Source organism: Penicillium riverlandense (assembly GCF_028828495.1).
Source record: "Penicillium riverlandense strain IBT 135883 chromosome Unknown utg000007l_segment0_segment0, whole genome shotgun sequence".
NCBI lineage: Eukaryota > Fungi > Ascomycota > Eurotiomycetes > Eurotiales > Aspergillaceae > Penicillium > Penicillium riverlandense.
In genome coordinates this window covers 1,344,136-1,370,375 of record NW_026643198.1, presented here as the reverse complement: position 1 = coordinate 1,370,375, position 26,240 = coordinate 1,344,136, and the positions used below count along the sequence as shown (strand labels likewise).

Here is a 26,240-nt window from a genome sequence, read left to right as displayed (position 1 = left end):
TCGTCAGGCCCTCTTAAATAGATTTTCCAGCAGGGGAAATGCCCCTGCCATCATGTGCATGTATATAAGATCGAAGGAGTGCTCGTCAATTAGCGCAACGCTTTTTTTGCTTCGGGTGCTTCGTCCTGAAAGTCCCTTAAGGTCTCTTTCTAACTATTTCCTGCCGTCCTGTGCTCGACTCCTAGTATCCTACAGAGGAAGAGAAAAGGATACGTGGAAGACGCGCCGTGGACGCCTTTGGCACTTTTTGGTCTAGCGGTATATTTTATTGACAATATTGCTTAAAATAGTATTGTTTGAGCTTAGTACGCCCTCTAGGGCTAGTGTATTTTTCTAGTATGTAGGCCCTTCAGGGCCGAATTTTTATTTCTAGCGTTATCACAACTTTTCACATTGCCTCGGGGGCCTGGATACGTGGCCCCAAGGATGGTGGGGCCCACACACGCGTGAATCGCTAACGCCAACGAGAAGGCCACGGCTGACAGTAAGGGCTTCCCTAAATGTGGGAACTATCTTATAATAATATAAATAGTAGCTCATAATAATCGTTATCACTATTAATGATTAAGGGGAGCCTACAAAGTGTGGCTATTATTCAAAAGGGAGGTGGCGTCTTAACTTCAGCCTCACGCTGGAGGCCTGTCTATCCAAAAATAAATAATCCTTAAAATGCGCCACCAGCTCCAAAGCTAATTAAGTTTGTGTATATTCGTAGTCTCATACGTACAGTATCGTGGAGAGCATGCAACTGGTTATCAACCAATGGTGGTGGCGTCCTTTGCCTGTGCCTGGGGCTTCCAACGCTAGTTCAGGTGGGTCAGGGTACATAATTATGTGGAGAAGCAGGTACCCACATGGCTTTTTGGCCCTCGACCCGTTGCGATACAAACTGCATTTCAAGCCCCAATATGGGGTAATAAGGTCCTAGATGCCATCTGATTCGCCCGGTGGATTATCAGGCTGACAAGGGGTGGCATCCTTCTCGGGCCAAAAGTTCACTGCTTCTAGTCAGCGCCTCCACAGTATTAGTTACGAAATAGCTCAGCCTCCAATGCAGAGCAATGATCTTCGGAATCGATAAAGGCATCGTCACAATGGCCAAACGGGGTGGTCCTCCGAGCCGTCCCAACCTGTTACAGATTTTCATTATTGTAGCCTGAGACCAGCAAGCTGCTGATCACTGCGTAGACCGTGGGTTCCATGACTCGGGGATCGGCAAGGCTATGTAGTTACATACCATGCAGATGCTCAAGATCTTAATTTGGAACCAAACTAAGGCGGACAGGGGGATTATTATTGTCACGTTTGGCTGATGGGCCAAGTACTACATATTGCTGCCGACTTCTCGCGATCTACGACTATTTTTGTTCGCAGGACTTGACACGACCAGAAGTGACTATGATCATTCAGAAGCTATCGCCTTTGCTGTTTAGCTTGCAGCTAGCTGGGCTAGCTGTAGCTGCCACACCAACATGCTCTGCTGGCCCCGCGCTGGGAGTGCCATCTTCGTGTAGCATTCACACTAGCAACGGCAAAATCGTCGAAGAAGTGACCTACACCTTCACCCATTCAGACAGCAAGACCCCAGGGCCAAGCTCGTCTACACCTACCAACAAATCGGGCTCTACCCCGGTCATCCCTTCAAGAACCACCACCTCGCCAAGCTTAACTGGAACCGGCAGTACCACCACTGCGACAAGCAAGACTGGAAATAAGCCTGGGCACTCGTCAGGCCCTTCTTCACCAAATAGTCCATCTGGCTCTGGCAATCCTTTATCAGGCAACCCAGATACACCCGGAGGAACCTCAACGAACCCATCAGGCAATCCTACGTCGCGGCCTCTCATCCCGACCTCGGGTCAGGGAATCACCCCCGGTCCATCCAGCACGCCTGCTCCAGCGAAGACGTCAAGCGTGATCTCTAGCGGTAGTATCACAATTACGCCTCGGTACTCGTCGACGGACTATCCTGCCTTTGCTAGTCTCACCGGCACAACCACAACAACCACTACAGACGCCGGCGGTCATATCGTTCCACTGGTTGTTGGACCGCATGGGCGTGGCTGGAAATGCTATATTGGCTGTGGAGGGCCTCCTGGAGGAGGGGGAGGAGGTGGTGGAGGATCAGGTCCTAGTTTTCCAGACATTCCTGTGCCCAATCCTCCTAGTCTCCCTGACCCTACCCCCAATGACCCCAACGATCCAAGCAGCCCCGGCGACGGTCCAGATGGTGATCCATCGAACACACCAGATCAGTCCGAGTCCCAGTCTCAAACTTCAAGCAGTGACTCGACAAATTCACCAACGAGTTCTCCATCTACCTCAACGCCTTCAAGCACCGCATCGAGATCTTCTCCAACATCCAGTCCCAAGAGCACCAGCACGCCTAGTACATCCGTCCCACTTTCGATGGTCGTCGAAACCCCCTTTATCGACTCTTTTGACGATACAGTGGATGATAGCGCCGCCTGGGCATCTCTCATGGCAAAGCTCGAAAGCCAGTGGTCGGCATTGACCAAGAGCGTGACTGATGGTATGGGAAGCACTCTCAAATCCAGGACCAAGACCTCTACTCCGCTTATCCCGCCGTCGTCGTCGCCGTCACCACAGCCATCAGCGACCCCAGCATCAACGCCTCTTACACCGTCAACCGTAATCACACCGCAGTCCACTGCCCCTGCTACTTCACCTCAAAGCACGCCCAAGGCCCCAAGCACGCCGAATGCCCCAAGCACGCCGAAGGCCTCAAGCTTGTCGAAGCCCCCAACCCCGGCGCTGCCTCCATCCACGACCACAGTTCCCCCGGCTACTTCATCACCTGCACTGCCCTCTGGCTGTCCTCTAGCCGATGCTCCAGTGTGCCAGACAAGTGACGCTAGTCCCGAGATTGGCGACTGCCAGGCCTTCGGCCTCGGCGGGTCTTTCAACGCTGTCAGCACACCGTGTGCCCAGCCATACGGTTCTGGCTGCCAGACGGTCGCCGCGAACAACTCATGCAACCTGGTTCTCTGCCAAGATGATGATTACGGTTATAGCTACTGTGAGCCATTGCCTTGCGTAGAGTACTACATCCAGCAGTTGATCGATACTTGCGGAAGCAATGGCAAGGTCGGAGGTTATGTCCATGTTAACAATGGAGGTAACTATGTCAACGTCGAGGTTACCTAAAATCACTTGCTTTGTATTACAAGGCTTGGATTATAGCTCTGTATTACATAGCTCTTGTCTAAAAAGCAGATGTATTAGTGTAATGACTGCCTAATTAGGTCTATTATAGAACTCATGCCAACATTGACCTTTCACGCATAGAGCCACACTGCCACATTCTAAGTAACCAGATCTTGATCATGAAGCCTGTATACCTCTTTTGCCTCTTTCTCTTATACTGACACCATACACAAGCTCATTGTCCATTTAGTTGAATTCGCTGGTGGTTTTTACACTCTGGATACTGTTTTGAGCCTGTATTTGCTGCTGCAAAGGCAAGTAGTTTTGGTAGTCCTTCTCGCGAAAACCTAATTGACTAGGTGGCTCACTCTGTGGCTACTGCCACCTATAGATATATTGAATTCGGAAAACATTAATAATCGCCGCGTCGAAGAAGAAGGAAAGAATAGGAAACCAATTACGGTCGCCCTTGCGATGGATCTCATAGGAAGCCCTATACTGATTTGCTCTATCTACCCTACCCATACGGATGACTTTGCCAAAAAGTTCGATGTATTGTGGGACTCTGTCTCACGACAAAGCCGCGTCGACAGCAAAGGCTCTATCTCTATCTCGCGCCAGTTATACGGAGGTTAAATTAGGCTCAGCACGGTCGAAAGTGAAAATTGGGCGGAAAAGAATCCTCGTCGTTGTGATACGGTAGTGAGTGGGGCAGAGGACCTGTTGATAAAAGTGCCTCGCTGGCACCTGGGTTCTAGGGACCAGCAATCAGTCTTGGAATGATACCGAGTCGCACCCAAAGACTACCTGCGAGCCTCTGTCACCCGAATCCGTAAAACCCATCTCTCAGGGAGGACTGTTGATCCAACATGATAAATTCCTCTACAAACCATAGTAAAGAAACGGCACTCAAGGATCTTACGGAAGCTCCCTAATCATGCAAAAATATCAATTGCGCTTAACTACTAGACGTCTCCATCTGTCTTAATAGGCATTTATACGGGCTAAGAATCAAAAGAGATATAACGTATCTGATTTCGAATATTGCTGTAGCACACAGTTGGGGTGGGTAAGTAAAATGTTCTTTTCTTTGCCATTCACGCAGAAAGCTTGTATTTCCCTCATACTTCATCTCCTGTTGCCATTTTTTATTTTTTATTTTTTGGAAAGTAGTGACGACATCTCAAGTGTGTGGCTCTATGCTCTATCCCTCATCTCCCCTCGTCATCATGCAGTGGACTCTTCCTCATTAATTCATTCTTTCCGTATCGACCTCACGAGATGAGTCGAAACTGTTGTCTTCTCTACGGAGTCTGGTTTCTCTTGACTAGAGTCTTAGATGGTTATGTGTCTGAATCCACTATCACGCGATTCATATGTCCAGAAATGTTGGAGGGTGATGTTGAAGGCTATGGCGCAACTTACCAGCACCTACCCGCGAACGCTAGACCTAGCGTCGAGCTTTTTCCACATATGTGCACTGGAATACCGCACTTTATTCTGAGAGATCTTCGTGAGACACCGCTGTGGAAGATATGTGAAGCTATTTGTGGTCCAAGAAACTTCAGTGCCCTCAATGCGCTGGCGCTGATATCAGAAAGGGGTGACAATGCGAGACGTTACTGGCAAGCCATACCAGCCCTCAACCTTCTCGACCTGTATTTGTGTCTGTGGGAATGCTACGTCATTAAATCTGCCAAGAAGATACGATTCGAGGAAGAGCAGCGACAGCTTCAAGACTCAAACGAGTGGCTGATATGCGATAACGATCTCTTCCCACAGTGCTGCAACGAACAGGCGCAGGTGTTGTGGGATCGTAGACGAGCGGTTCATGCCCTTCATGATGATGTCGCCACACTCTTAAAAGCGAGCGAACGACGGGTCTACCGGATCGATAGGCCGTGATGAAGATTCGGGGTGGTATCAAGTGTAGTGGAGAGGGGAAATCTGGAGTGATCCCACTGGTCCCTCGTGTTCTCAGGCTGACGAGCTTTCAATGTCAAGTTCAGCGTTCATGATCGGTGAGGCGTCCATACGACTGACGGTGAATTTTCGTTGACCCTAGTGACGAAGTACCAACGCTTCAAGTCTGTTTAGTAGATCTCCGTTACTAGTTTCCTGAAAATCTAAAATACGGTTTTGTGGACTTCTGTCTCTGCCAAGTTGCGAAGAATTATTTAAGTCTGCTTGGCCTCCGGCATTTCATTTAGCTTCCAGTTATCCTTGTATTGCCAGTTCAAACACAACGGCTACGACGGCAAAAAATCGAGCAGATGGATAGATCTGTTCAAAATGGTTCGTACCACTCACTTGACGTTACGTCCAGCCTGTGCTCACAATAACGTAGACCACGATTTGGATCTCGACCTTCACGCAGTCTGGCGAGAGTCTTCTGGCATACCGACGCCACCTCCCTGTCTCGCCGACGACCACGATCAATCTAGGCTAGTTTTCCCGAATGTAACTATGCCTGCAGGATATGAGGTTCAGAGCCCCTCCTTGGTCGAATGCTTCTTCCACCCCAACCACGAGAACGAGTCGGGCTTCCAGTGGACCGGTCCGGATCCTGTGTCTGCCTCTATTCGGACTGAGGACCTTTTCCTTTATATATCAGCGTTCTTTCTTTCTGAGGAGGTGTACTGGGTGGAGTTCCGACTTGCGCGGCTTGATCAGCTAACCGGCGAGATGGTAGGGGAGCATCTGTTCTTCCTGCCCCGAGTTGAAACAGTCATAGGAAATTTATGCCGAGTGTGTGGACAGATATTGGATATCATCTCTCAAACCGCGGTTGGAGCAATGGCCGCCAACTTCCGATTGTCTTTGTGGCCACGCACGGATCCTCTACCGTATTCGGGTCACTCGACGCTCTCCCCGCTAGCTACTCTGCCCACGACGCGATGCCTAGATCCGCAATTTTTTGTAAACAATCTCCTAGGTAATTTTAGTTGAAGTGGACACATGTGAAAGTACTCGGAAAGATTTTATGTTTCTACCGCGAATGAGATTTCAGGGATCAATAGGCACACGTCGTCGCTATCTGTTTTGAACGATCTTCTCAGAAAATATGGGGTCTCAAAAATAGAAAACGCTTTTAATATGGGTATTTTCTCGAATTCTAACCTCAAATATGATATTGATCTATTGTGAAATACGACATGCAGTATCCGTCCAGTTCTACAACACAGTGATTGATCTCGCGACATGGACATGGATGACGTTCCAGGAGAAGCGAGGGGGAATTCAGTGTTATTAGTAGCTTTGTAAGCTTTGGCTTGTTGGTTACAGATAGACTGCGGCAACATCCTCAATATCCGCGCATATCCACATATCCTCTCCGCAAATTGCGGATATGGTATGCTACCCATTATCCTCAATCCTCAATTTTGCGGATATGGTATGCCACCCAATATCCTCTGGATATTTGAGGATATCCAGAGGATATGAAACAGACCAAACATGCCAAGCCTCGTGAATTTTTTGAGCGTGCATTATTTATGCGGATTCCTTTGTATTTTTCGAGTAATCACAGTGTAATCATTAATTATTGAAGTTCTCAATTTTGTAGACACAATTTATTATTTTCATACTATATAGACTACCTTAAATCAATCTGAAATCCATCAGGTAACCTCGGTTGCTTGCGAATCCGCCCTGACCGTGCTTGTGTGCCCTCATCTATTGGCATTTCTGGAAGGCCATCGTCGTCCGTAGGTTTCCATAGAATTCCATGAGTTGTCTTTTGTATGCATAGTGTAACCTTACATTGCATTGTTCTGTAATTCTGTAACATACCCGGCGCATTTTACTGAGCCCCTCAATTTAATGCGGCCAGGTCAATAAAAGATCTGCGCTAAGGCCTTGGCGGTGGGACCAGGAAAGAGTTTCTCAGTGTATGTTGGTCAAGCCGATTTCGAGAATCACTGTATCATTTGAACGTTTCAACTCTCTTTTATTTCACTAGAATACAATCAGCAGCACGATGGGTCCATACCGGGAATGGAATCACTCTGCACCAGACACTCCATTCGCCTCACTATCATTTTGCCCATATCCCAGCCGCTGTCGAGGAATATCCTCATTCTGATTAAGACGTGGCGCCGACGCCCACGCAGGCGGTACAGACAGATCACTAGGTCTACGACGCCTTACAAGCTGATAGCCACGATCGAGCTCAATTTCCACCGCCTCACGCACCTTCAGCGCACTAACAGCCGGCCAAACGCCGCGCTCGCCTTTCCTTGTCCACTCCGCTATCCGCTGGCTTGTCGGATCCTTGAAGAGGGATATCAGATCGCGACACGACAGATCCGGTACGAGAGTCAGGTTCGGAACAGGGATTGTCTCGTCCATGAGGAGTCGACTGATCGAGGTGGGGAGGAGGGCTAGGTAATCGAGTTGGCGCAGTCGATGGCGCAGTTCGGACAGGATCAGCCGCGTGCATGAGCGGGTGAGGTGTGTTATGCCTGTCTGGTCGCGGTCGTAGGGAGTGAGTTCGGAGCGCACAAAGGGGATTAGGTAGGGCCGGGCTTGCGAGACGATGAAGTGGTTTACGTTGAAGAGCTCGGCTATGCGGGAGAGGGGGGGATTCGCTGTCGTTGTAGTGAACGTGCCGCCAGGGTTGGAAGGTTGCGCCTTGGGTGTGTGTCCAGGGGATTATTGAGCCCGTTTCGTCTTTGCAGTAGATCATGACGGGGGAGTTGGTGGTTGAGGAGGATGCGTTGGAGGCGACAGCTGCGGACCAGATCAACTGCAATCCGTGTTAGAGAAATCGCGAGAAATAGAACAGAGAGGAGAGGATACGCACCACATTCGGCGCAGTCAAGTAGTTGAGCAGATTCGGCGAGCCGGTCTTCCCTGTCGTGGCAACCGTGATATTGAGAATGCGTTTCGACCGGGCATACGCTTCTTCGAAAGTCAGGTCTCCCACATGCGCCCGGACACAGTCTTCCAGCGCATCATCATTAAACAGATGACCGTTCTGAATGAAATGCTTCACCCCACGCAGAAACGCACGAAACCACCCATCTGTTTCTGCCGTCCCATCCGGCTTGGATTTCCGCCGACAATGAAATGCCGACAGATCAAGGCTGTCACCATCGAGAAGCGCCAACAATTCATCTTCAGGATGAATGCCCACCAGCGCCGCGATCATCGCCCCCGTAGCAGTCCCCGTAATAATCCTCGGCAAGAGCCCCTGCAGATGCAATGCCCTGACAACACCGAGGTGACACAGCGCGAACGCCGACCCGCCCTGCAGGAGCAAGGTCGTGCGCCCAAAGGCCTGGCGGGTATCATGGAGCAGCTCCAGCTTCGCCTGCGAGGTGAACCCGGACGACGCGTGCGCGGGGATGGGCTGCAGCGCGGCGACATACTGGATCGACAGCGCGACCTGGGTGATGTAGTCGTCGATCAGCAGCTTGGTGCCGGCATAGGCGTGGGTGAAGAGTTTGGCGGAGGTGATGTTGCCCAGGTTGCGCACGAGACCCGAGCGGAGCAGGTTAACAAGCGTCAGGATGTCTTCTTCCTCGCGGGCGTTCATCATTGCCTCGAGCCGGCCGAGGATGAGGCGGTAGTCGTAGTGTCGGCTGACGGGGTTCTGGCGCCTGTGATGGAGGGTGTGAGTGAGTCTTGTCAATTATGTAGTGATATATGGCATCACTCACCATAAGTCCTTGCTGAGAAGCTCGTCGAGCTCAAAGGCTGCCTCTTCCCATTCCTCGTACGTCTGGGCGGTCGCGAGGACGTGGGCGAGCCGGGCGCGGGGAGACTTGGAGGCCCACCAAGAGAGCAGCTTGTCTCTCCAGAATTGGGCGACGTCTAGCACCAGACTGATCACGGCCACCACGATTTTCCACAGACCGAGCCACCACTCCATGGTTGTGGTGGTGGTGGAAGTGAAGAGAAGTGTGGGCGGTCACCCTTTCACATGTTGATAGCTCTACGTCAGAGACATGACCAAACCAGCCCTAACTACATTGTACACATGTGTCACTACCACGGAGTTTCAACCCACACTGATCGGACATTTTGTGTCCACTGCTACTGTTGAATCCACTGCGCTTCTCGTAGATTGCCTGACGTGATCGTGGCAGAGCCCTTGGGTTCTTCCGCAGGGACTATCGTATAATACCGTGGACGATATCAGCTTCGTCCGTTGGTCGAACTATATGTAGTTTAGTAGTTAGAGCTACAGATAAACATGGAAAGGGTGACTGCCGCCTCTGGTCCGTTAGCTCGGTGCATACTCTCCTCTCGGGGACATCTCGAATGTGGCACGCGCCAGGCCTTCGAGAGGAGAGAGTGCATTGCTCCAAAAGAGGGCAGTCGGGAGATGGTTGTGGCATCTACATTAGACATTACAACAACAAAATAAATGAAGTTCAGAATCGTTTTTGGCATTTCGCGTTGCTGCCCTATATGCAAGTAGGCGAAATTAAAGAAAGCTCTCCAGACACCCGACACTACCCAAGGCGCCCTTCTTTACGCCTCGATAATGTTGCCCCGCTCCGACACGTACAGACCGTCCAGGAACTATATTGGTCAGTATTTTTGTCCGGAGAAGAACCACGGCGGGGGTCTCTTACCTTCCGGATATCCTTGTTCCGGACACGGCAGATCTGCTGAATGTCGGCGGCGCTCTGCGACACACCCTCGAGCGAGTTGCCAGAGAGCTGGAGCTCGTCCTTGACGTTGGGCGAGGTGATGATCTCGACACCGGGCTGGGCCGTCACGCGGCGCACGTACTTCTCGCCCAAGAAGTTGCGGATCTCAAGCTCGGCGACACCGGTCTCGGGGTTCTTCTCGATGTTGACGTTGATGGGAAAGTGAGCGTACACGTAGCGCATCTTGTACAGGAAGCCGCGGGTGACACCGATGATCAGGTTGTTGATGATCGTGCGGACGGTGCGCAGGGTAGCGACGCCCTTGCGGATACCGTGGTGCAGCTCGATCGAGATCACGTTCTTCTCGGGGCGGCCGAAGGTGACGGCCAGGTGGGACAGGTCCTTGACCAGCTTGCCGCGGGGGCCCTCGACGGTCACGATCCGCGAACGAATGTGAAGCTTCACTGTAAGGAGAGAAAAAAGATCGAATCAGCCCGGTCCTTCAATTTTGGCACAACAAATATTGTGTGACCACACAATATTCCACAGTCTTTCGCCCATCTTGCAATTCCCAGAGACATTCGTTGACAGGTTGCAACCGAGTTCTCCAAGATTTCAAGGGCCGAATTGAATGTGCGGCCCAATCCACACACAACCAGACTGTCCTTCCTCCTGCTGCTGCGAAAAAAAAAAACACACGACACTCACCATCGTCGGGGATGGGCAGCCGTTCCTCGGAGTGAATGTACCGCATATTGGCTGACTGGGTGCGTTGGGCGGGAGAGGGTGGTCGATGGTCGAAAAGATCAAAAATCGGGAAGAGCGAATGGTGTGGATCGACCGGGGTCACGGGACTTCGCTTACTGAGATATTTTAGGGTTGTGGGGTCATGTGATGGTATTCACCGCCTGGCAGAATAAATGCGGTGGTAGTATACAATACAATGATTCCTGATGCTCTACGCCGCTACCCGCTTGACCTCCCGAAGCCAGTTTCCCCCCAGCGTCTGCAGCTTCGAGGCCAGCTCGTCGCTGTAGTCCATTGCGTCAATATCGTCGCCTCCCCCAATACTCTTCCCGTTCACCATCACATTCGGCACCGTGTTTCGCCCGGTAGTCTCCCACAGCAGGTTCTGGAGATCCTTGCCGATCCGGTGGTTATCGAGTTCGACCACGAACGGTCTCGGGGTGATATCGTATTTGTCGAGCAGGATCGACTTGGCCTTCTTGCTGAACGGACAATACGATTTGGAGAAGATAATCACTATCTCTCGTCAGCCAAGACTCCATCAATCGTAGTTAGAGATCGGAGAGTAAAAACATACCAGGTGCCTGCTTCAGAATCGTATCCAGCTCCTCCTTCGCAGCAGCCGCGGCCTTTTGCTCCTCGGACTCCGCGGACGTGTCCTCGTTCGCATCACTTCCGCGGTTCTTCGAGACCTGGATCTTCGTCCGTCCCGCAATGGAGATCTCTTCCATGTCTTCACCCGTCCCCGTACCCCCCTGAGCAAGAGGGACAGCCGGCTTCTTCACTTCCTCGTCGACACTATCGGCAGGCCGGTGCATGGGCGCGCTCTCAGCTTGTGCTTGAGCCTGTCGCGCGGCCTCCTGTGCCTTCATGGCCGAGAGTGTGGTTCGGTAAAACGTTTGGTTCTGGACCTTGCTTGCATCGCCCTGTGGAGGCAACGCAAATCGCATTGATTAGACGATCAGCCGAGTGCGTCAGGGAGTGCAACTACTCACCGAGTAGTAGAATGTCAGGAAGAGAACCGCGACCACGGTGATCAGGAGCAGGCGGAGGCGCCGTTGGGAGAACATCGTGGTGGATGTAATTCAGGAAGATAATGAGGCCTCCGGAAAGTGTGACGAAGCTTCACCCAGACTGATCATTTGGGCTGCGCAATGGCCGGAAGATAACTAGTTAAGAGATTGTGGGTGATTCCAGGGGTGCAGGGGCGAGGTTGATTGATGGCTGGTGAGCTGTGTAGTACGTCGTGGGGATGATGATGTTAGATTAGGGGCTCCTGATGATGATAGTTACCGACAGGTTTAAGGCTGATGCTAACTGAGTCGATTACAATAACCATCCGATGTGGTGTAGTGGTAACATCACCGTCTCTCACACGGTAGCCCGGGGTTCAATTCCCCGCATCGGAAAGTGTAACATTCTTTTTTTTTTGCCCCGTCAGAGGTCTATCTATCTATTGGTAGGTATAGATAGATAATTTAAGTAATGAATGGCCACCGATTTTTTTTAGATAAATAGGCTAGGCTCCTGCGATGCTTGTGGTGCCGGACTGGGGTATAGGTAGTGAGTCGGGAAAACAGTGTGTTTTGCCAAATTCCATCTACGTACTTTCTTTCTCCTACAACTTCCGATGGCTAATGACGGATTTCCCGCTAGAAGAAGAACTACGCATAGAGCTCTGATCATAGTAAATAAACTATATTGCGCCTGCCGCCCGGACGTGCTCTAGGAGAATATGCATTCCGTCCTCCCATATGAACGAACTCCTCTGACCAACCCCATCAAGCAATCCCAGTATGGGACCCGATGCTGTACTCCTACGCAGAGGCGGAATTGCAAGTAACAAATAAATTAACAGGGGTATTTGGCTAAATTACACATTTTGGGTGTATCGACAGACAGTCATTAGACAGATAGACAGGATTATGTGTATGTATGTATGTAAGATGGGATGAAAAGGAAAGTAGGCTCAGATCAAACCGCGGGTCCAGCAGCGGTACTGTCTGTCAAACGAAGGTGATATGTGATAAGTCGAATCGGATCATGTAGAAATCGCCAGCCCCTGGCGCGCGGAATTCTGAGCATTTTGCTTGCGTTTACCTTGCACAATGGTCGTCCAGTCTTCCCACTCCTTAGCGATCTCCGTCAGGACACCGCCCATCACGCCGGCAGAGGCCATCAGACCGTGGCCCTCGCCTTCGAGAATGCGGACTTCGCAGCGCCGCATCGTCTTGCCCAGCCATTGGACATTTTCCACCGGCACGCGGGTATCTTTGCTGCCATGCTGGATCACCACCGACCGGGTGATGTCGACGTAGCGGAAACCAATTGTCTGCCGACGCTCAAGACAGATCAGCAGATCAACGGCTGGGTTGGCATTCGTGGTAGCCAGCTCCCAGATGCGATGCGTGAGCCGCGTATCGTAATCCCGCTGGCGCTCGAGTTCTTCCGAGGGAGACTTGGCTCGAGAGCCAAGGGTGGCATCGCTTTTCCGCGCCCCGTTTTGTATGGTGGTATTGGGCATTCCCGGCGTTGGAGGAAGGTCTTTCTCGTTCGTTTCGGGTGTTAAATGGGCCGCTACAGGGGACGTTCCGTTAGGTTTTGTAGGCCCAGTATTTGCGACGGGAGTGTCTTTAGCAGAAGGCTTGCGTTTGGCTTTGCGAGGAGACTTGGGCAGGCTGGTGGTGATGCTGGCACTCGTGGCGCTCATGAAGCTGGTGTTGGCAACTTTCAGGAGGGACGTTGGCAGTGCTCGAAGGATGCGCTGAGAGTAGGGAACCGCATTGTTGGGCGCGGGTTCTTTTTGAGAGCCAATGCTGGACAGTTGCGATGGAGGGATCCACGGAGCCAGGAGATGGATGCGGCCGCGGATATGTTGCGGGATTCGGAGCGCCGTTGCGAGAGCGTAGATTGCCCCGGCGGAATGGGCCAGAATGGAGAACTTGGTCACTCGGAGGTAGTTGCAAACGATCGCGACATCATCTGGTACAAATTAACAGGGGTTCGTTGAGGAAGGAGAGGAGATGCATACCGGGCCAGCTGAGAGGGGAAGTCGACTCATCAACTCGGTGCGGGTCACTTTCACCCACACCGGGGCGATCCAAGCTGACCAGTCTGAGGTTGAGGGTTCGGGCTAATTCATCATAAAAGGCCATGAGATATCGGGTCAGGCCCATGCCGAGACAGCATAACACAACATGGCCCTTGGGATCTCCCACTTCGGAGAAGGCGATGGTGCGGCCGGTAGTCGGATGGATCACTTTTTGGGTCAACTTTGGGGAGAGGATGTACTCATCCACGGCATAGTCGATCGAATCCGCACTAGATGGCCGCTCGTGACTGAGTGAAGCACGACGAATGGGGGACACGGGATTGGACGGTGCCCGTCGGTGGTGTTTGGTAGGCGTTCCGGGCTCGAGAGAACGCCGATATCGAACTTTCGCATGCTCGCGTTTATCCAATGAGGATTTGGACACTTGCGGCGAGAAATTCGTTGGCTTAGATGCCAGTGGTGCTCCATTCCGGGAAGATCGGCTCTTGCCGGTCATGACAGACGGAGACGGAGCACTGTCGTTAAACGGAGGTCGGCCGTCCTTGGACCCATTCGGAGTTGCGCGACCTGAGTCGATCTCACTAGGGGTCCGTGGAAGAACCTTCGACTGTTTGAGGAGAGTCACCTTCGTCGTTGTTCTGGGTGCTTTGCCTGGGCTGTCGTCCACTTCCAGCTCGGTCTTGATTTGCTGTTGCTGTTCTTTCAATTCCTGGATTCTGCGCGTCACCTGCTCGGCATCATTGCTTGACCCGGGAAGGCCATTTTCTGCATCCGAATCCTTGCTGGTAGTGGAAGAATATCGACTGTGACGAGCGGACCGGCGCTTCCTTGTGCTTGAAGAAGGACTATGCCGATGTCGTAACGACGAGTCTCGATTGGGGATGATTCTGCCACTGCCGATTCCCCCGGGATTGTTTCCAAGGTCCGGAGTAGTCTGGAGGGACTGCTCCTGGGTTGGTGGAGTACTCGTAGCCAACTCAGCGACCTCCTCATATGGCTCTTCTATCACACCACTCGGGCGCTCCTCCTCAGCCACATCGGCCATGGAGCGCAAAGAGCGCATGCTGGCTCGACTGCGTGGGGTATTATGGCGAAGGCTATCGTTGTGGCTGCTTGCGGTGCGCAAGCGATCCGCCTGTGATTCCTTCTCGCTAGTGAACTCTCGCGATGCCTTCTTCATCAGACCAAATTGGCTTCTGAGACTCTTTGATCGCCCGAAAGAGCCACTGGATGCAACGCTAGGAGCGGTTGAGAGACGGGGACCGGGCTCTGTGGTGATCGTTCCGAATATGGAATCTTCCGGGACGGCTCTGACGGAGCTGTAGGATTCTCTCGAGGCCGGACGAGCAGGTGATGAAGCAGCGGATTTGAAAGGTTTGAATCTGGGCGACCTAGGTGACTTGGGAGATTTGGGGGACGGGGGTGCTCTGGCCATGCGAATGACTGGCGATACGGCAGCGTCATCGGGATGTAGAAACGAACCAACCTCGCCCGTCTTGTAGGCACCGTAACTCATACCAAATCCATGGTCTGAATGAGGATTGGAGAAACACGGCGCAGTCTGTGGTACTTCGGGCAGTCCAGGATCGGAATCGGTGTCGATTCGGGGCACGTTGTCGAAATGAGTCTTCAGGGGAACTGAGATTGTAGAGAGTGACGTGATGAGAGAGTTCATGACCTCCGGCGACGTCGGGTCGGTGGTCGTGTGGCCCGGCGCATGTGGGCGCACCGACTGGGATTTGCGATTGCGGCGGCGACTTAGCAGCGCGGACTCGGCCGGCGCATTTTTGGGGGGAGGGTCGAAATGCATGGCGTTCGATAGGTAAAGGCGACAACTGGCAAGCAAGTCCGAACACAAATTCTTAGACAGTATCAGCGAGACCGCGCATGATCTGCTGCAGTCGGAGCGCAGTCGGAGGAATATTTGACAGGGGTCCTTGCGAAACCCCTTACAGGGTTACCGTCTTGGGGTAAGAGATAGAGAGAAAAGGAGAGATAAGACAATGCAAGCCGCGGAGGCGACAGAAAAGGAGATGGAGAGGGAGAGAGAGACGATAGGCAAAAAGAAATGAGAAAAAGGAGAGAGGATGGGAGAAAAAGAAGACTGAGAGGGGTGGGTGTCGATCGAAAGGGAAAAAAAGACCAGGTCAGGGTGATCGGGATCGCGTTTGCGCTCCACACTGGAGGAACCGTCTCCACGCTTGGATTGGACCAGTGCCGCGGTTAGTTATCCTCTGGGTCAGAAATTTAAATTGACTCTGTTCCTATACTTGATACAGGAACCGCTGGTCGAGGCGCTTCTAGCGTACCCCAACGCTAAGATTTATTACAGATTAATTGCAGGAGGCGGAATAAAGCGATCCATTGAATCTACATCATTTCATTAGAAATATTGTTTGTTTGTTTTGTGTTTTCTGTTCCCAGCAACTGAGTAGAATTCAGAACTGGCTCTGACCCATCATGTGACTGGTCACTCACCCTAGGGTGTCAATACTGAGCACTCAGTCCTACAGAAGCTGTGGATCCGGTCCACTACTGCCTGAGGTAGAGAAGCCTATTCATCCTTTAGCTGTCTCGTCGCGGATATTCTAGTGTTCACCCGCCATAGGATAAGTTCAAGCAGGAAAATAGTCCCAAAATATAGTCGCTTACGGCACAGCAATATATAACATCCAAGATAATATATATCCATGAGGAACTCTGTTATTCCACCTATTCAAGGTAACAGTGTCGCATCTAAGCTTCTAAAGACATTCGTCTATTCGCTTGTGTCTCATTTTTGTTCACATCGGCTGACCAGTAACGCATCTGATTTTATAGATAACATCAAGATACCACATGGATCAACCCACGAGGCAATTCGTTGCATGAGCATATCACCCCATCTCTCGAGATGTGCAACCTCAACAGCCTAGACTGAAGATGTGATTTGTAACGTGGGCCTATGAGGTTGTCGGCATTTTGGATACCTGTGATATCAGGTCCACGACGGCATCTCTAAAGCTTGTGTACTTGAGCCCAAGTTCACGAGCCGTGATCTCACTATCTATTCCATGAGATTCATCGATGGCCTGATCCTCGCGCCTGACTTTACCCTTAGCCCAATCAAACTCCTCTTCAATGACTTTAGCGGCAAGGTCGTACGAGAATCTCTCCGGGGACCCCGGGATAAAGCGCTTGCCTCCGGCATTTGGCCGCACCAACGCTTCCACATGCGCCATTGCCAAATCTCGAACGTCGATCCAGAATGGCACGCGTGCTGTCGCCAGTGGCTGTCCTTGGGCTACCTTCCACAACATCGCATTCGTCTCATTGAGCTTGTCCGCGCTGGCGACAGGATGTACCACGGGTCCAAATGTCATGGATGGACACAGCGCTACAATATCGAACGCGGGCTTGTGGTCGCGCTGGAAATCCCATGCTGCTTTCTCGGCGAATTTCTTGGCCCCACGATAGGCGATATGAGCCGGTGTCGTTGGAGCCACAGCCTCCTCGTATGTCAGAGGGTTCCAATCCTCGCCCGTGAATGTGAAGTATGGTGGCGCTTTCCGGTTGACGTCCATGACAGACGCGAACGATGAAGTTAGCACGACTCGTCGGACATTGCTTTTAGCTGACGCCTCCAGAACGACCTTCACGCCATTGATAGCGGGGATGACTAGCTCTTTTTCGTTGTTTTTAGTATCATATGTCAACGGCTACAGCGGAAAACCGTCAGTGTTTCATTCCCAAGTGTTCCGGGGGTGCGTCACGCACACTAGCAACATGGATCACGGCATCAATATCCTTGACAGCCTCGTCTAGACGGCCAGGATTCTCGAAGCCATCGATTTCGACAAAATCAAGCAAGGATGCAAACTGTGACCGGGATTGAATCATAGCATCGCCTTTCGCAAGTGACCGAGTGGCGCCGCGGACTTTGATGCCCCGGCTAAGGAGCTGATCGACCACATGAGCACCGATGAATCCGGTGGCTCCAGTTACGAGGACATATTTTCTGCAGTATACTATGAGCTGGTGTAAGGACGGAATATATCAATGGAAGGAATACATACGGAGGTTGAGACATGGCGACAGAACGAGGGGTATAGAGAAGCAGAAAGTCGTGGCGATGGTCGGCTTGGTGGTCGAGCCTGCTTTTGGGTACGCGGATCGAAATTAGGACATCCGATTATGGCACATGCGCGATGGGATTCTAGCGACCAGTTAAGGGTAATTGCTCCCGGCCTTAGCCTCGAAAGTAGCGATTGGGTCGTTATCAGAGTAGTGGATCCTTGAAAGCCGAGCCGGAGACCCCGGACTCCATGCGATGAGCTGCAGCTCATTGATCTCCTTGAGTTTGATGTGATACGATCTATAAACTTACGGCGATGATAGCCGCATAACCGGAGGTGTGCAAATAGCCCAATTCATTAGACAAATATATTATATTCTTTGTTTTCGCAGAATTTTTACGCATTCACCCAACGTATCAAGTTTCATGTTTATCCTCGCACGCTCGCTTTAAACCGACTCAGTTACATTGCCCTGCCCAGCCTTGATGGCCCTATCAACAGACGTCTCGTAGGTAGCAAACTCCCTAGTTGGGACGTGAAGCTCAAACATCTCATCGAGCTCGACATACGACCTGTTCTTGGTTTCGGGGATGACAAACCACATAATGACGACAAAGACCAACGAGGTCGAGCCGTAGAAGAAAAAGGTGCCCGAAACCCCGAAATTGGGGGATGCAAGCATAAGCGGAGTGCAGTACGTGGTGATGAGCGATAAGAGGGCGAATGCCAGGGCGCCCATGTTGGCGGTCTTCGCGCGGAGAACAGCGGTGGAGCAGTCGGCGAGGAAGGCGAAGCCCAGAGGACCTGCTGAAGAAGAGTAGGCTGCAACCCAGATGCATCTGTAGATAGGTTAGCCGTTGTCAGCGAGGTATGTTATGCTTCAGCTTACGACACGGCAATCGTGGCGGCTCCGGTAGCGTTCGTCTGCTGCAGGGTCTGGATACCGCCGATGATGAACAAGAGCGGGACCATGAACGCGCCCAAGTAAACGAGTAATGGGCGACGGCCAATCCGGTCAGTGGTGTAGAAGCTGGCGGCGACGAAGCCGACGAGGACGCAGTTCAAGATGAGGGTAGCAACAAAGGGCTTCTTAAGACCGGCCTGCTGGAAAAAGTACGAAGTGTAGGAGAAAAGGACCGGTGCGCCGTCCCAGAGCTGGTTGTTGAATGGCACGAGAGAGACGATGGTTCGGCGCTGGAGGCCAGATGTCAGAGATGAATTGTCACAGTAATCGTTATCGCATGCACTTACAAGGTTGGTACCCCGGAAGCAGTCCCAGACGGAGACGCCCTTCTGGTGGTCGGCAAGGACTTTGCCATCCTCAATCTCCTTGATGATGATCGAGTACTCGTGCTCGATATCGTAGTCAGGGACACTGCCGTAGATTTGCTTCATGATCTTTTTGGCCTTTTCATGGTTGCCCCTTTGCGCGTGAAAGCGGGGGGTCTCGGGGATGAGGATGAGGACAACGACAGCGAGACCCACGAAGGGCCACATTGAGTAGACAGCGTGACGCCACTTGTCGCTGGGCATCTCGGACACGATCTGAAGGGCTATGGCAGCACCAAATGAACCGATTGCCCACTAGCAGAGGTTAGTAAAGAAAGGAGTAGGAATCAAGTATCCCCAGTATCACTCACGAAGAGCTGGTAGAAACCGAGAGCTGCGCCACGAGCCCGAGTGGGTGCGATTTCAGAAATGTAGGTGGTGGCGGTCATCTGGTTGCAGCCGACAGAGAAACCCTGAGATGCGTCAGTTGGGAGAGCTCGTGGTCTGTTGCTGAATTTGTTCTCACGTTGAGGACTTTGGCTGCGAGCCACTGCGTCCAGTTGGTAGCAAAAACCTCGATGAGGGCGGCGATGACCATAAATATTTGAACGGCCCACAGAGCAGGTTTGCGGCCGAAGCGGTCGACAGGCCAGTTACCCACCAGAAGGACGACGACGAGAGCGCCAGCGTACACACCTGTACATGTCAGGAAATCTAGTCAAGTTCACACAACGTAGGAAGACTCACCACCCCAGGCCGCAACGTGCTGCGCGTTGAGCGCATACTCGCCCGTTTTGGCATCTTTGGAGCCCATCTGCTTGATGAAGCCGTCGAGAGCAACGATGTTGCCGGGCATCTTGTACTGGTACCCGTCCCCCATGGCGCAGATACCGCACGCAAACGAGATGGCCATGGCGCGCCAAAAGTACTTGACCGTCTGGAAGAAGGTCAACTCGGCATATCTGGACACCTCGTGCGAGTTGTCAGTGACGAAGTTGACGGCTTTCGCATCGTCAATGGCACTGGCATCACCGGCTTCCAAGTGGGTGGCATTGGAGTGGTCAAAGCCCGCCTTTATTTCGATGGCAGTGGGTTGAATTGTGGTTGACATGTTGGTGGTTATAATTCAAAGGATAGCATGAAGTTGTCTTGCGATCAGCGCCGAACGGGGTTCATAGTCTCGACCAGAATGGGCTGGGAGTGGAGTAATGTACTCCACGCGGCGATGGGTAGACATACATATGGGCCGTAGTGACCCCATGGGGAAGATGCGATCTGAGGTTGTGGGGTGTGGACCATGGAACAGGGAAAACATGGACCGCCTATCTTCCCATCCGGGACACAGTTCAAGGACCGCGCTAAACTTTAGTGCTGCCAGATCGCCGATTGGTCCGCTAGCCACTGCTCGTCGTGCCAAAACTAGCAGTTAGCCGGTGGGTTCAGCTCTCTGTCGTTGTAACCAGTATATAGCCGATGGGTACAAGCATTCATCTTATCTTGCATCTATAATTCATCTTATCGTTCAATTCTTAAGGTCCATTCGCATGTGCATTTCTCTATCCACCTGCACTGGATTTCTTCACTTCGTCGTCGCTCTCAGTTGCGCAGCATCAGGATGCCGTCTCTCTCGGAAATTCCCATTATCATCCGCCTCTCCGATGAGGAGCGGGACTCGGGCGTATTGTCCGATCACCACCTATACGACGCCGTCGAAGCCTTCTTTAATGACGGATTCGTCGTGCTGGAGAATGCGGTGCGGGATGACTTGATAGATAACTTGAACGAACGAATGCTCCAGGATACGGAGAAGCTCATGGCGGGCGAGGGCTTGTCCCACTTTGCGTGAGTGCCCATCCACCAGGAGAGAATTGGGGAACTAACGAGCTATAGTCCTCTGAATAACGGAGTGGCCGAGAAGGGGGCCAAGGCTGGCGGAAACCTCTCTCAAGTGCCGCCTCTGGAGAAGGGTGAGTCCATTACTTCTTTCAAAGCTGCGCATATACCTCCCGCCATTTCTGGACAAGACCAACCCTCGTATAGAATGGCTCCATCGCGAAATCTTCGCCAACAAACACGCCGCTCAACTCATCTCCTGCATCCTCGGCCCTAAGCCCGAGGTTCACTTCCTCCGCTCGAACACCCTCTTGAACAATAATGACCGCCAGCGTGTCCACTCGGACATGCGGTTTGAGCACCCCACTCACCCCTTTGCCATTACCCAGAATGTGTGCCTGTGCGACTGCGGCCCCGAGAATGGGACGACCGAGCTATGGCTCGGCACACAGAACACCGGCGTGGAGATCCGGCCCCAGCTCGGCGAGCCCTTCATCGAGGAGACGGTCGTGGAAGAGAGGAGGAAGATCCGGCCGCCTATATACCCACGAGTCAAGAAGGGTTCGATCATGGTGCGAGACTTGCGACTGTGGTGAGTGCTTTGAAGGCCCCGATCCTGCCTCCCCCGATAAAATTTGCACTTGGATCAACTTTTCGAGCCATCGTTGACCTTCTCAGGCACGCCGGGATGCCCAATCTCACCGACAACGTGCGCATCCTCCTCACGATCAACTACTATGCTGGATGGTTCAAAAATGGTGCACTCATTACCTTTCCGGAATCCCTCCGATCCGACGTTGCCGCCCTGGAGGAGTACGCGGGTATCAAGTTTGCCGCAACCTACGAGCCCGACGAAGGATTCAACTACCTCAACAGCAAGTTTAGCAACAACTTCAGCTCGGTCCTCCACCCCGAGGTCTGGGAGAAGATTGCGCATGTCAAGACCGCAAAAGGGTACTAGGGAACCAATGGAAAAGTGGAAGTGACAAAATGTCGAAATAGAATAAAGCAAATACAATAAAAATCCACTGAATGTTAATGAATCAATGCTGTCCAAGGTTGTTTGTTTTGATGGAAGGTCATAGTAGCTCACCGCCCACACCGGCCGGCAGTATGTCTGGCCGCATCGCCAACAGCTTCATTCACTCTCTGACCTTGTAGCGCGGGCCTCGGTTTCTCGAGTACGGCCAGACTTTTCTTGACTCTCATTCAGCCTCATTGCTCATTACCCGCCTTCCAATCCGCCCCAACATCTAGACATGCGGTGACCGTGCTGTCAAACAATCACGGTCCGCAATGGACGCCTACCCCGAAGACTACGTCAACCACAACCTCCCTTTCGTCCTCCTTTCCGGACTGGAAGCGGGCTCTGAGGATGACGCTACCGCCTCTGCGATATACCCTCTCCTCTCCGAGAAGGGCCCAGAGATCTTCTCCGAACTCCCTCCGGTGAGCGGGGCTGTTGCGGAGGAATTGCGGAGCGTGCTGCTCGATGAAGATGGCTCTCGCATGCCATGGAAATCCAGACCCAGCTTAGATGACAACAACTCAACCGCTGCAGGGATTGGCTTCAAGATCAAAAGTACTGGCCGGGTAGGTTCCTGTTCCGACGATTCTCTATGTATACCCCTCTGCTAACATTCCGTTAGTCCTACAAGCTTCCCCCACGAAAAGCCAATCCTCCGCTACGCTCCCCTTCCATGAACTCTCTCGTCGACGCCGACTCCGTCGTGTTGCACTCGCCCATATCACCATTGACTCCAGGCTCTCCGACATTTCCAGATGGTTTACTCACTCCGCTCTGGGTCACCAAGCATCAGGACCTGGTTCCTGCGGCTGTGATCAATTTCTTTCCCTTCTCTTTGGACCGGAATATGAACACGCTCCGCGACAATCAATTGAAGATTGAGATTAATGACCTGAAGCAGGCGTGGACATCCTCCGGTTTCAAGACTCGGTTTTTGGTGGTGTTGATATCCGAAGATGGCGATGGAGGACATTCTTGGGAGATTGACGATCGGGTCGCAGGGATCCGCAAAGCGACGAATCTCGATCCCAAGTCGGTTTTCGTCATTCCGCCAGACGCGACAACGTCAGAATTAAAAGACTTTACCAAATCATTGTTCTCGCTGTTGCAGCCTTCTGTCGTGGAATACTATCGGGATCTGTCAAAGCATGCCCGGCGCAAGCGCAACAGAAGCAGCATCCCTCCTCCAACGGCACCACCAACCAGCGGCACTTCTCAGACTCTGTCGCTCCATGGGTGGAATGTCCGTTATGAATTCAAACTTGGAATCTTTGCCGAGTTCCGTCAGGAGATGGATGCAGCGTGTCGAAATTATGAGTCTGCCTACGAGACCCTGTTTGGACAGGAGGTTTTTGAGAATATCGCTGGCTGGGATCCGCGATTCAATGACGCACGCCTCCTGTCTGATTCTCTAGCCATTCGAATTATTCGTTGTTTACTTTGGACAGGTCAGACCACTGCCGCTGCACGGTTCTGGGTCGATCACAGAGTTCGCACCAAGGACATTATCGACCGAAGGGGTAAAGGCAGCAGGAATTACGGATGGGAAGCATGGGAGGCGCGGTGGTCGATGGTTATGGCTCAACTCATCCGCCGAGCGGAAATACCGTCCCTCTCATCCGGGGAATTGGAATCCATTTACCTTTTGCCTGAGAAAGCAGTCCCCACAGGGGAACGTGTCAATTCATGGGAGCACTTGCACCACGCGGGCTATTGGCTATGCCGCTCGGCAAAGCACACAAAGCTGCGAAGAACTCTTGCGGAACAAATTCCAAGCGAGGATCGAATGCCTCCAGGACAGTCCCCTGCCTCGCAGATTGCCAACAAGTCTTACCTTTATGACACATATCTGGCTCCCGAGACTCATGCTGAATCACCTCTGTCTGGGAACACAGGCTTTGACCATTCTCGTCTGATCTTGAGCACCTTGAAGTCTGCACTCGAAGAGTTCTCAAAACGCCAACAAACTCGTCATGTCGAGAGCCTCGGCCTCGGGATCGCAGAAGAGTACATGCGTGCTGGCTCTTGGACGGAGGCATACGATATCCTTCAACCATTGTGGCCAACTCTGAGCTGGCGCCACTCTGGTTGGTGGCAACTGATGGAAAGTTTCGGATGGGCGTTGAGGGAATGTGCTCTCCGAACACAGAAAAGCGAGACTGTGCTGCAGGTGGATTGGGAGCTGCTTCATAATGGTAAGTCATGTCATAACTATTTCGTAGTCAATTCTGACGAACTGGCACTACAGTGTTTCAACCGAAACCTGCTTGGCAATATGACATCCATCAGAGCCTCGAAAGTCTCCCTTCAGAAAAACCGAAACCATCCCTCGTCCTTCGAGCAGAGGATGTCATGCCGAGCTGTAAGTCAACCATTCTGAGGATCAATGTTCTTGTCGCTGACTTTGATCGTCCGTGTAGTAACCGCGTCATTGGTCTTTGGAAAAGCCGAAGGCAACGTCGGGGAGCCTCTGCAGGTTCAACTCATTATTTCATCGTGTGCTCAAAAATATTCCGCCCCCATCAAACTCTCGGAGGTGAAAGTTGTCTTCGAGGGGTGCTTGCGCCCATTGAAGATTCAGTCTGACCAGAATCAAAATCCCGACACGACGAGCCCGCATTACCTCACATCTCTACAACTGCGGGAGCCGCGCACGTCTGCCGATCCAGCCGTTCAGTCACCGACCAGTGGCTTAGCGACCCTACTTGGGACATCGGATCTCACAATTGGTCCTTCCCAGACCAAAGCGTTCAATCTCACTTGCGTCCCCCGCGAGGCTGGTGAAGCTCGGGTAGCTTCGATAACCTTGTTGATTGAGGAGGAAAAGTTTGATCTCGCCTATGTTATCACATGCGAGGAACAATACAAATCCGTCTGGTGGCAAGAAACCAAAAAGGGAATAAGCCACAGAAGGGTGGGTAAAGACCGGGACACTGGGAAATGCAAGGTTATGCCAAAACCTCCCAAGATCCGCATCACAACCCCCAATATCAAACAAAACTATTACACCAATGAACGCGTGGCTCTGGATATAGAGCTACAGAACGAAGAGGAGGAAGCAGCAGATGTCACCACTGAGATTCGACTCTTTGGTCCTCCAGAGTCATCGGCCAGGATTCTGTGGCTCAACACGGAGGACAACTTGGACATCCACGAGTCGGGGACCAGCACTCCAGCCGAAGGTCCAACCCATTTCTTGAAGCAGCGAGTCGGAGCAATCGAGCGTTCCTCTGATAAGCACATCACTGTCGTTGTGGATGACACTCAGGATATTGCGAATTATCAACTGGAGATTTCAGCCATCTACAATCTGGTGTCTGATGTCCAAACCCCTATATCGAAGACTATCACCGTTGACCTGTCATTCACCCGGCCATTCGAGGCCAACTACGACTTTCTGCCTTGTGTTCACTCGCAACCATGGCCGAATTTCTTCGCCGTTAGTGACGACTTGCTTGGTGAAGCTTCCACCTCGGTCCCGGGAGGCTTACAGCAGAGATGGTGTCTCAATTCCAAGGTTGTTTCCTTTGCTCTGGAGCCAATCGTCATTGATCAAATGTCCGTGGCCCTTCTCGGAGTCAGCGGCGGTGCGGTGTGCAATATTGAGCCAGAGACATTGGTCAGCCCCGCCACCTCGCAACTCGCACCGGAAGAAATGCGGGAGTCCAACTTTTGGCTTGACATTCAGAAGCTCATCCTCGGAGACCGCCGGCCCTCTACGCTTAACCTCGCACTAGAAATCCAATGGCATCGGCAAGGATCCGACAACGAAAGCGCCGTATCGACCTCCATCCTTGAGATCCCGCGGTTCGTCGTTCCCATGGGCGAACCCAGGGTGCTCGCTTCCTCATCCGCCTCGGCGACCGTGCCCGGGTTGATTCATCTGGAGTACACGCTGGAGAACCCATCCACGCACTTCCTCACCTTCAACCTCATGATGGAAGCTAGCGAACAGTTTGCCTTTAGCGGACCTAAGACCACCGTCGTCCAGCTTGTGCCGCTGAGTCGGCATACCGTTCGCTACAATCTGCTAGCTGCCAAACGTGGCTTGTGGATCCAGCCGCAGCTGGTGGTGGTGGACAGCTACTTCAACAAAACCCTCCGTGTTCTTTCCACGGGGGATATGCGCTCGGATAAGAAGGGCATTCTGGTGTGGGTTGATGCTGATGATTAGTTCGGCCGTGGAATTGTATAGTTGGTAGAAATATCCATCGCAGTTTTTGTATTCAATTGGTATCGTTCGTGTCTTTATACTTTGGGGTATACCCAGAGGAGTGGAGTCCAAATAGGCTTTCCCGGGGTACTCCCAACTGGGACTCCCGTGGATGATGTAAACACTCTTCGTTTGCACTTCAATTGATAGCCCTCTTCTTCTTTCTTCTTCTTCTCTCTCTCTAGAGCATCATCAAGATCATCAGACTTTCACTACCATTCCGTTTTCTAAGATACTGATCTTTTCACTTCTCCTGACTGCCTACCCGAGCAAC

The 26,240-nt window shown here is 52.1% G+C and overlaps 9 protein-coding genes across 9 annotated transcripts; 4 read left to right on the top strand and 5 right to left on the bottom strand.

Moving 5' to 3' along the window:
* Positions 1-1,398: 1,398 nt before the first annotated feature.
* N7474_008123 (uncharacterized protein) lies at positions 1,399-3,168 on the top strand (the record flags this gene model as incomplete). Its single annotated transcript, XM_057199533.1, has 1 exon — positions 1,399-3,168. The coding sequence occupies one exon, from the start codon at positions 1,399-1,401 to the stop codon at positions 3,166-3,168; it is 1,770 nt and encodes a 589-aa protein (XP_057050234.1).
* A 1,386-nt stretch (positions 3,169-4,554) lies between these two features.
* N7474_008122 (uncharacterized protein) lies at positions 4,555-5,617 on the top strand (the record flags this gene model as incomplete). Its single annotated transcript, XM_057199532.1, has 2 exons — positions 4,555-5,049; positions 5,516-5,617. The coding sequence occupies 2 exons, from the start codon at positions 4,555-4,557 to the stop codon at positions 5,615-5,617; spliced, it is 597 nt and encodes a 198-aa protein (XP_057050233.1).
* A 1,553-nt stretch (positions 5,618-7,170) lies between these two features.
* On the bottom strand, positions 7,171-9,043 carry N7474_008121 (triacylglycerol lipase family protein; the record flags this gene model as incomplete). The annotated part of the gene is made up of 4 exons (XM_057199531.1): positions 7,171-7,800; positions 7,859-7,915; positions 7,973-8,771; positions 8,832-9,043. The coding sequence occupies 4 exons, from the start codon at positions 9,041-9,043 to the stop codon at positions 7,171-7,173; spliced, it is 1,698 nt and encodes a 565-aa protein (XP_057050232.1).
* A 605-nt stretch (positions 9,044-9,648) lies between these two features.
* N7474_008120 (60S ribosomal uL6 domain-containing protein) lies at positions 9,649-11,587 on the bottom strand (the record flags this gene model as incomplete). The annotated part of the gene is made up of 5 exons (XM_057199530.1): positions 9,649-9,699; positions 9,753-10,196; positions 10,741-11,033; positions 11,095-11,443; positions 11,513-11,587. 5 exons carry the CDS (start codon positions 11,585-11,587, stop codon positions 9,649-9,651), a joined length of 1,212 nt encoding a protein of 403 aa, XP_057050231.1.
* A 971-nt stretch (positions 11,588-12,558) lies between these two features.
* N7474_008119 (alpha/beta fold hydrolase) lies at positions 12,559-15,379 on the bottom strand (the record flags this gene model as incomplete). Its single annotated transcript, XM_057199529.1, has 2 exons — positions 12,559-13,499; positions 13,549-15,379. 2 exons carry the CDS (start codon positions 15,377-15,379, stop codon positions 12,559-12,561), a joined length of 2,772 nt encoding a protein of 923 aa, XP_057050230.1.
* A 1,132-nt stretch (positions 15,380-16,511) lies between these two features.
* On the bottom strand, positions 16,512-17,638 carry N7474_008118 (uncharacterized protein; the record flags this gene model as incomplete). Its single annotated transcript, XM_057199528.1, has 3 exons — positions 16,512-17,267; positions 17,326-17,566; positions 17,625-17,638. The coding sequence occupies 3 exons, from the start codon at positions 17,636-17,638 to the stop codon at positions 16,512-16,514; spliced, it is 1,011 nt and encodes a 336-aa protein (XP_057050229.1).
* Positions 17,639-18,072: 434 nt separating this feature from the next.
* On the bottom strand, positions 18,073-20,004 carry N7474_008117 (sugar transporter protein; the record flags this gene model as incomplete). Its single annotated transcript, XM_057199527.1, has 6 exons — positions 18,073-18,463; positions 18,514-18,818; positions 18,876-19,208; positions 19,265-19,366; positions 19,420-19,589; positions 19,641-20,004. The coding sequence occupies 6 exons, from the start codon at positions 20,002-20,004 to the stop codon at positions 18,073-18,075; spliced, it is 1,665 nt and encodes a 554-aa protein (XP_057050228.1).
* Positions 20,005-20,508: 504 nt separating this feature from the next.
* N7474_008116 (phytanoyl-CoA dioxygenase family protein) lies at positions 20,509-21,687 on the top strand (the record flags this gene model as incomplete). Its single annotated transcript, XM_057199526.1, has 4 exons — positions 20,509-20,735; positions 20,784-20,860; positions 20,934-21,318; positions 21,405-21,687. 4 exons carry the CDS (start codon positions 20,509-20,511, stop codon positions 21,685-21,687), a joined length of 972 nt encoding a protein of 323 aa, XP_057050227.1.
* A 335-nt stretch (positions 21,688-22,022) lies between these two features.
* Positions 22,023-25,927, top strand: N7474_008115 (uncharacterized protein; the record flags this gene model as incomplete). The annotated part of the gene is made up of 3 exons (XM_057199525.1): positions 22,023-22,319; positions 22,385-23,948; positions 24,201-25,927. The coding sequence occupies 3 exons, from the start codon at positions 22,023-22,025 to the stop codon at positions 25,925-25,927; spliced, it is 3,588 nt and encodes a 1,195-aa protein (XP_057050226.1).
* Between the last annotated feature and the right edge of the window lie 313 nt (positions 25,928-26,240).